Source organism: Poecilia reticulata, linkage group LG2 (genome assembly GCF_000633615.1).
Source record: "Poecilia reticulata strain Guanapo linkage group LG2, Guppy_female_1.0+MT, whole genome shotgun sequence".
Taxonomy (NCBI): Eukaryota; Metazoa; Chordata; class Actinopteri; order Cyprinodontiformes; family Poeciliidae; genus Poecilia; species Poecilia reticulata.
In genome coordinates this window covers 41,931,499-41,940,374 of record NC_024332.1, presented here as the reverse complement: position 1 = coordinate 41,940,374, position 8,876 = coordinate 41,931,499, and the positions used below count along the sequence as shown (strand labels likewise).

Sequence of the window (8,876 nt, the reverse complement as noted above, 5' to 3'; positions counted from 1 at the left end):
CATCCCAGCCAGCCAAACTTGGAGAATATAAACCAGTGGGTGAGTTATCTCCATGTTTGGAGCGGGGCTAGCATAGCTTTGGTATTAAAGAGGCTTCTTTGTCTGATTCACTTCGTTTTTTWWTWWTTTTTATTAAACTTTTTATTACATGTTGTTTTATTTCAAAAGGGAAAATGTGCATTGCATAATATGACAGAGTTAGCCATAAAGTCTAGTTTTCATCTGCAGTCCCTTAAGGTATAATAATATAAAAAACAGGTTTCGGTAATACTTTATTTGACACGGTACTCTGTTATAAACATGACATAATACCTACAATAAACATGAGGGAGTCTTCATGAATGTCTGACTGACAGTTTTAATGCAAATGTGCCTTAAAAGTTRCATTACTTGGTAAATAATTACATTTTTATGCAAAGTTGCATTAAAACCTACATTAAAAATCAGGTAGAAGAGTCAACTTTGCATCAAGTGTCATTTACCGAATGACACGATGACAACAGCCGTAAACATTCCTGAAGACTCCTTTATGTTCATGACAGCTGCCATGTCAGTCTTATGCTCACCTCTTTAAATAAAAACTTATCCAAGCTTCTTCCAAAAATTGGAATAATAATAATAATGAACAAAATGAACATATTAAGTTACAAATTTAAGAAGATTAAAAAGCACTAATGTGCATCACAATACATAAAAACAGACGTTTTTCCTTAGTTGGTTAGTTTGCTCTCAAATTCTGATCAGATGTTTGTTTTTTGCAGTATCAAATGAAAACAATCTGAGGAGGGATGCCACTCCTTTAAATGGTTCACGTTCACTTATTTTAATGGCCGCCTCRGGGAAACTTTCATAATTATCGACAAGTTTGCACTCATCTGATGACTGATCTTTGCCTTATGGCTCGTTAATCATGAGATCGTCATGTCTCTGCCCTGCCAGCCCACCTGCCTCTGCCCAGGCTGAACGTCACATCCTGCAAAACCAAACTCTGCCTGCGCTTCCTGCCTCCGTACTCGCACTTCCAGGAGACCTACAACAACATCGAATACCAACTTCGGATCAAGAGCAGCCACACCAGCAAAGCCAAGGTACTGACTTATAAATGGAGCCAGTTTCAGCAGCCTGGATGGTTCCTGTTAGCTTCCTGTTAGCATTATCAAAACCTAAAGGGGTTAAACTTTTATGCAACTTGCTGAGCAGGAATCACAAATATCTTCATGTGATGTGGTTTAAAAAGCCTGCAGCAGCATGAGGTTACCACGGGATTTATTTAGGATGTCARAAGAAGAGATGTTTCTCTTCCTGTAAATAATCTAAACACAGGAACTGTTTTCAAGTTCAGAGATAAAATCATTCAAACCTGCAATGCAAGTGGAGATTATTGGCAGGATAGCAAAACTAGAACCTCTACACAACTCGGATTAAACARAAATCCCAACTYTAACAATGACTTTAGTCTCATTAAGCTGTTATAACCTGCTGCAAACGATTAATCGTGATTAATCGATGGTTGAAATAATTACCAACTAAGTGAGTAATCAATTGTTAACTTGAGTAATTTGATTCAAAAATAGGCAATTCGCTGTCAGAAAAATATCCTCAAAGGTGTAAATTAAGCCAAAACTGTACAAAAATGTATAGTTTGCATTAAAGATTAAAAAAACCTTTTTCTGTAAATATGTTCTGCCAAAAGTGGCCTAGATTTTTTTTTTTTGCCACTTTGCTTTAATTCAATTTAAGCAAAGTGTTTGTGAATAGACATTTTATTGTGCCTTGGTTGTCAGCACCACCACTTTTTACAGCTTTTAATTATTTGAACTTCTATAGAAGTTTTAAATGAAGAATCTTGTGAAGTTATACTGTGGCTTCAATTTTACAAATAAAGAAATATTTCATCTTTCAACACATCAGCATCAAATTATCAGCAGCAAGACTCTGAAACTGTTAAGCAGTTATTTCTAAGAAAGAACCACATGGTTGTCACGTTACTATTAAAGCTTTTTTCTCATCAAACCTTTTTTATTTAGTAATTTAAGACATTCTTCTGATAAATCTGCATCTTTATTCTTCCAACATAATAATAATATTTCTTGTTGAACAAAAATTCTCGTACTTTGGCCCTGATAATTCACAGAAGAGATGATTGAAACAAAAACGAGCCACTTTCTGGAAATATTTTCTGTAATTCATTTTTTTGGAAAAAAAATTGCATTAAAATTGGAAATCGGATCTATTATGAACAAAGTCTGAGATTTCATGTATACGCGGGACAGCGCCACATCTAAAGGTATACAAAATGATGTTTTTGTTGTCGTTTTTAATAAAAGAATCACAGTTTTGTCTATTTTGCTGTGTGACATCCCCGTTCTTCTCCTCTTCATGTCAGATCCTGAACATTCGCTCCCTGGAAAGCAGGGAAAACGTGATGGATCTGGTTCCGGGCAGAGATTACTGCGCCTCGATCCGGTTCAACNTTTTTTTTTTGCCACTTTGCTTTAATTCAATTTAAGCAAAGTGTTTGTGAATAGACATTTTATTGTGCCTTGGTTGTCAGCACCACCACTTTTTACAGCTTTTAATTATTTGAACTTCTATAGAAGTTTTAAATGAAGAATCTTGTGAAGTTATACTGTGGCTTCAATTTTACAAATAAAGAAATATTTCATCTTTCAACACATCAGCATCAAATTATCAGCAGCAAGACTCTGAAACTGTTAAGCAGTTATTTCTAAGAAAGAACCACATGGTTGTCACGTTACTATTAAAGCTTTTTTCTCATCAAACCTTTTTTATTTAGTAATTTAAGACATTCTTCTGATAAATCTGCATCTTTATTCTTCCAACATAATAATAATATTTCTTGTTGAACAAAAATTCTCGTACTTTGGCCCTGATAATTCACAGAAGAGATGATTGAAACAAAAACGAGCCACTTTCTGGAAATATTTTCTGTAATTCATTTTTTTGGAAAAAAATTGCATTAAAATTGGAAATCGGATCTATTATGAACAAAGTCTGAGATTTCATGTATACGCGGGACAGCGCCACATCTAAAGGTATAYAAAATGATGTTTTTGTTGTCGTTTTTAATAAAAGAATCACAGTTTTGTCTATTTTGCTGTGTGACATCCCCGTTCTTCTCCTCTTCATGTCAGATCCTGAACATTCGCTCCCTGGAAAGCAGGGAAAACGTGATGGATCTGGTTCCGGGCAGAGATTACTGCGCCTCGATCCGGTTCAACKRCAGCCTGATTCACCTGTCGTCCAACTTCAGCCAGCCTGAGTGCATTTCTGTCCCAGGACACTTTTATTCAGGTGGMAACATTTTTCCTGTTGTTTTCTAAATGATCCACTCTGTATTTACACAGTTCACCTGTTTYTATTGGATAAACAAGTTATTTAATGCTTTTATTGAGCTGYTGCAATGTCTGAGKAACAAAATCAATATGAGCTTTGTGTGGAAAAACTCASATCTCTAAATATTTTTATCAATTTTATTGAATTTTTCTTAAATATTTCCCCCCAAAGTCCAATGAAATCAAGTGTTGCTCTTTCGACTCATATTGGGATCCTAATCTTCTGAGCCCATTTGTGTTTAAACGAGAAAAAGAGGAAAAAGKGTRAAATTTAAATAAAAATAAAAAAATTAAACRGAATAAACCTTTGTTTAYCGTTGAAACCAGAAGCTTACGTACTTMTGTGTTCAGATRTATAAAAACACTTTTATTTTTCCTCRCTGTAAAGTGAAATCGGAGCWTATYTTTTTTGTTTTACGTTARTTAGAATTAGTAAATCATTTCTATTTGTTWAATGCCAGAAAACTAAGCAGGAGCATTTTGTAGAGATTTCTTTTTYACTTTCTTTGTATATTGTCTTTACAGTAATTTGCGCAATTAGGGTTGATTGGAATTGTTTAAATATAATGAACATGTATTATTCCTAATTTCTCAATGAATTGCAGAACTCTGTAGTTGSAATAAAGATAGTTTTATATATTTATATTTTTGTTAAATTAGTGGTTTATTCTCAGACCAGTCAGGTGTATAAGTCATGCGTGAGACATTTCCAAACATAAAATTTGAGTTTCCTTGTCCCTGCTGTAGATTGTTATTAATAATGGTAATAAATTCTATCATGTAACAGTAAATCGACACGGCCTGTTTTTGGTGATGGATTGTTTTTATCTTCAAAGTGTAGTTCTAGAAAATTTTGAAAAACGTTTGATTGTACTTTGAGAAAARTGTACAGACCCTGATAGAAACCTTAAAAAAACGTATTAATGAGGAAATAAATCCTGTGTTTGAAAGGAAAAAGGCCCAGTCAGTTTCTGCCATGATGAAGGTGTTTTCTCTGGATTAATCGGTTAAAATAATGTCTCCTCCATGCAGACGCAGTCATTTCTGCAGTGCTGAGTTTATTGGTGTTGGCCGTCATCGCCGTCTTAGCTCTGCTGGTCTGGACCGGTTTCATCTGTCTGAAACGGAGTCCGATGCCGTCGGTTCTGGTGAGTGAAACGCAGCCGGCCGGTAAAACGGAAAACAACTTTAATTTTGCTGTGGTAGGATTATTTAATCGTGTGTATTCTGGTTTTCCTTTTTCCTTTGCAATGTCTTTTTTTTTTTTTTTTTTTTGCGCAAACTTTTGACTTGCACTCATGGCGGCTGCTGCTGTGGCAACCGCTAACTAGCTGCTAATATACTTTTGTTAGCTAATTGGCTTTTAAAATGGCTAACATTAGCCAAGTTTAAATTTATCGTCTGACTGGATAACGTTCATCTTCGCCAGTTGCCAACACGTACCATTTATTTATTTGCGATTTTCTTATGAACATTTCTGTCTTGATAAAAGTCTTAAATTTTGTTCATAGTGGTTTTAAAAAGTCTTAAATTTGAGTTGCTGAGGTCAAAAATCCTCTTTTCAGGTGAAGGAAAAGTTAAATTTCATTTTAAAATAGAGGTCACAGACTCTGGATGGTTTGGATCAGCATGTCTGGTACTGGTCCACTGGGTTCCACAGCCAACAAACATACTTTTCAGAAAACCTAGCATTTCTTTTTGTTTTTTTAGGATCTAATGTAATATTCAGRYTTTTTTTTTTGTCCGTTGACAATGAAGCCTCAGTTTGGATTAACGGCGCGAGGTTGGTACGTCTAGAGATTTCTGAGAAAACTGCTTCAAACGTTTCTGTGAAGAAATAAARACAGCGCAGTGGTTTCTGACTTCGAGGAAGAGCACTCAGAGCAAACCTCTCGCTTTGTCCTTACATGAAGGTAACAGAAATTGGTTTCAGGTTGTCTCACTGCTCCAATATGCCGAATGTTTTTAATGATGCGCTTTACAGTTTAAACACCACAGGTTGTTCTCTATAACCATTGCGGGCGACTTTCTATTACATCAAAACCCACATAAATGTCTGCTGTGCAAATGTACTTTAAAAGCTGAGGATCAACTAATGCAGCCATTAAAATTTCCCTTTAATGGCTGCATCATCAGGGAGTAAAACACTCCCTGCCACATTAGAAACTTTTCAATTTCAAACTGTTTGAAAGACTGAACATTTGTGATAACAGGAAGGAACATCAGCTACCATGTCAGCACTCTCAGATTGGAGACTTGGCCTTGGTTGTTGTTTTTTTTTATCTGTGGTCTGCAGCACCGAGACAAAACGGAAGCACCCATCTGCAGAGACCATGTAGTTTCCGGTGAATGTTTCATGGTAGTTTTGCATGTGTTATTTCCCCCCTGGGAAACTTGCGTAACTTTGCATAAATAATCTTATCGGGAAAAAAAACATTTTAAATGAGAAATAATGCTGTCATTCTAATTCCCTACATTTAACACAGAAAAGCAACATTTATTCCTTCTCCTGCTAAAATAATAAAACACCCTGACATGGATAATTGTATTTGTGGCATTTTTTGCAAACAGCCACTTAATACAGTGTAAGTTTCCTATTTGTATCTAATCTTGTATATCTTTAGCTATTCTCATTTATCTTTATCTATGTCTCTAGCCAATCTTCTGTATCTTTGTCTCTCTAGGTCATCTTATCTATCCTCAGCTGGATAAGTAATCAGTCTTATCTAGTGGCTAGCCTGCAGTCTGCTGCTTTGCAGACATGCTGCTCAGAGCTAGCTATGCTAGCATTAACCAATACACTTAGCATGCTGTTATGCATTTATAGGCTTAATGAAGCTGAACAGTCTAACTTAGTGAGCTGCCAACTAGGCTGAGCAGTTTTACTATCAAGCTCAAAATGATTCATAGCCCTGACAGAAATCAGTGGAATAATCTTCCTTACAGCAGCCCAACCTTTGTATGAGTCCATTTGTAATTTGTCATTTGTAATCTGTCACTAAATGCACTAAATTTGCCATTTGTTTTGCTTAAATTTCAGCTAATTATCAGCTTCTTCTGCAGTTTTCAGCTAACTTTTTCTGTTCTGGTTGCATGTCAGGTGGAAATATTTCTAGTTTTAAGAATTTGTGACAAAATTCTTGCAATGTCCCTTTTTATTATTGTATTCACTTAATGAATACAATAAAGGATTTCACTCTTTGCTACATTATATTCCTGATGCGTTCAGGAAAGTATTTTAAAGTTTTCTGAAAAAGTGTTTTTAATCTCCAGATGTAGTAAATCTGAACCTGCTTTTCCTGCCTCTCCACCAGACCTCCATTTCTCACTTAGAAGAAGTGAAAGTTTCGTCCTGTGGAGACGCCCCGTCGTCTCTGCTCAACGTCAGGTCGATGGYGCCCCCTGCAGGCAAGAGGACCTCCAGCAGTTCAGAGGAATCGGACAAGGAGAGCTGCACAGAAACCTCCGGTATGAGCTCCTCTGGTGCGAACTACGCTCTGCGTCAAGGCGCCAMCCCGCTCTCCTCCCCCTCATCATCTTCATCATCCTTATCTTCACCTTCCAAACCGGAACCTCCACCCAACCGGACCCCAATATCGCAACACGAGGTTCTAGCTGTTATAGAACCTCGGCCTGGAGCTGAACAGAAACTTCATAGTTTAAAAAAAAGGAGAACTGAGGAAGAGCAGGCGGCGGTGAACGTTGGACAGGAAGTGAACCTCCTCACATTGACGTTCGGCTGGCCRGAGAAGCAGGAGGAAGAGGAGGAGACGGAGGAGGAAGATGGCTGCCCAGATGTTCCAGATGAGTTGAGCGCTCTGGCAACTCCTCTGGTTCAGCCTCCTCAGCCTGCTGACGATGCCGCGGCGTCATGCTGTACTGATACTGATGAMGATGAAGATTACGATGACTGCGACTACATGCGCAGACAGGCRACGTGACGCGTCCCCGATCCGGTCTGGATCAGCTGGACTGACCCGGCTCTGGTCAGGAATACATTTCCACTCCATCTTCATTAGAACAATTCTACACATAGATTTGTGATCAAATTGGACTTTCTTGTGTCAGTCGCTGCATGTTGGCACTTTAGATCATTTAGTGGAAGACATTCAACCTCCACAAATCCAAGCCAGTTTGTTTTTTTGTTTGTTTTTTAKATTAACAAAGTTAAACGGATAGAAACATAAACGCACCGTGCGGTGGGCGCCTAACGAGCCGCTCCTTGATGAACCCGAACGCAGCCGATGTTTTTYCCTCAGGGAGATGAGTCGCTTGAACCATGTACATGCGTGAAACCCGTCGCCATGGTAATGGTTCAAACTGCTTTCCAGCCCTCCAACGACCAACCACGGTTAGTGGCTGGAGTCCGTTCAGCCCACAAACTTCAGAACCCGGGGTGGGCTTAAGGTTTTATTGTTCCGTTTTCATAAGGATAAAGTGACAATAAGGGCTACTTGCTTCTTTTCTAGGTAAACTGTATGGCTGTGTATCACATGATAAATTTTGCTGGATGATAAATTGTCCCTGAAATTATTGCGTTAAACGATATTATCATTTTGACATCATTAACCAATCTAATAATAATAAAGGCATATTTATGCAAGTATACCAACTCAAAGATAAAAAAAAAAGTAAGAATTTCTACAGAATATTTATCTGCCAAATCTATTTTAACTTATCGTGCGATCAATCGATTTATTGCTTATTGTGACGGGCAATAATATCCACACAAACACAAGTATTACTCTTGAAAAACACTCCTTTTTGTAAAGGTTTCCTAGGCCAGTCACATAAAAAATATGATTTATATAATTGGACTGCAAATCATAAATGCTTTTAATCATATTTTCACATTTATTGATGCTTCCATTGAACAGATGGTGGGAAAAGTAGTAAAGGTAGAACTCCTGATAATATGGGAGGTTTTAAACATTAATTGGAATTTATTATGACAACGATGTATCAAAATTTTTGCCATAAGAAATTTATCACGATAAACGATACGATAAACACCGACCCCTAGTTCTTGGTTTTGTTTCCCAAGTCTCCTGCTCGATAGTTTATGTTGGCTCGCTAATGAGGCAATGAAGCTTCAAACTGCTTCACCACGTAGAGACCATGAGCACCCTTTGCATATAAGCAACACGTCGGGTGTCATTGTCTCCCATCACTCCCAGATGAACCGTCTCGTTGCAGAGAAACAAGCTCAGTGCTCCCGTTAGTCATTATCGTGAGTTAAAATTTTCACAAAAGTAAAATGTTCGTTTTTGTGGCGCTTCTGTATCTTATTTTGAAAGGATATGTAAACGTTACCATAGCGACCAGAGTCAGAGCGTTTGGGCAGTGGTCGAGAGGAGATGAGTAGAGCTTGTGAGTCTTAAGTCTGGTTTAGACKGCAAGATTTAAGAATTGTCGGCCGATTCTCCAAACCTCTGTGACCACAGAGCTGATAAAGTACAACAGGTTTGATCGGTTCGTGTGTCCAAGGCAGGAGCAACACAAACTGATTCCAGTCACGAA

At 37.6% G+C, this 8,876-nt stretch overlaps 1 protein-coding gene across 1 annotated transcript; it reads left to right on the top strand.

The window, feature by feature from the left end:
- Positions 1 to 3,159: 3,159 nt before the first annotated feature.
- Positions 3,160 to 8,579, top strand: LOC103461837 (uncharacterized). The gene is made up of 3 exons (XM_017308683.1): positions 3,160 to 3,315; positions 4,389 to 4,504; positions 6,671 to 8,579. Exons 1-3 carry the CDS (start codon positions 3,195 to 3,197, stop codon positions 7,295 to 7,297), a joined length of 864 nt encoding a protein of 287 aa, XP_017164172.1. The 5' UTR covers positions 3,160 to 3,194; the 3' UTR covers positions 7,298 to 8,579.
- Positions 8,580 to 8,876: the final 297 nt, after the last annotated feature.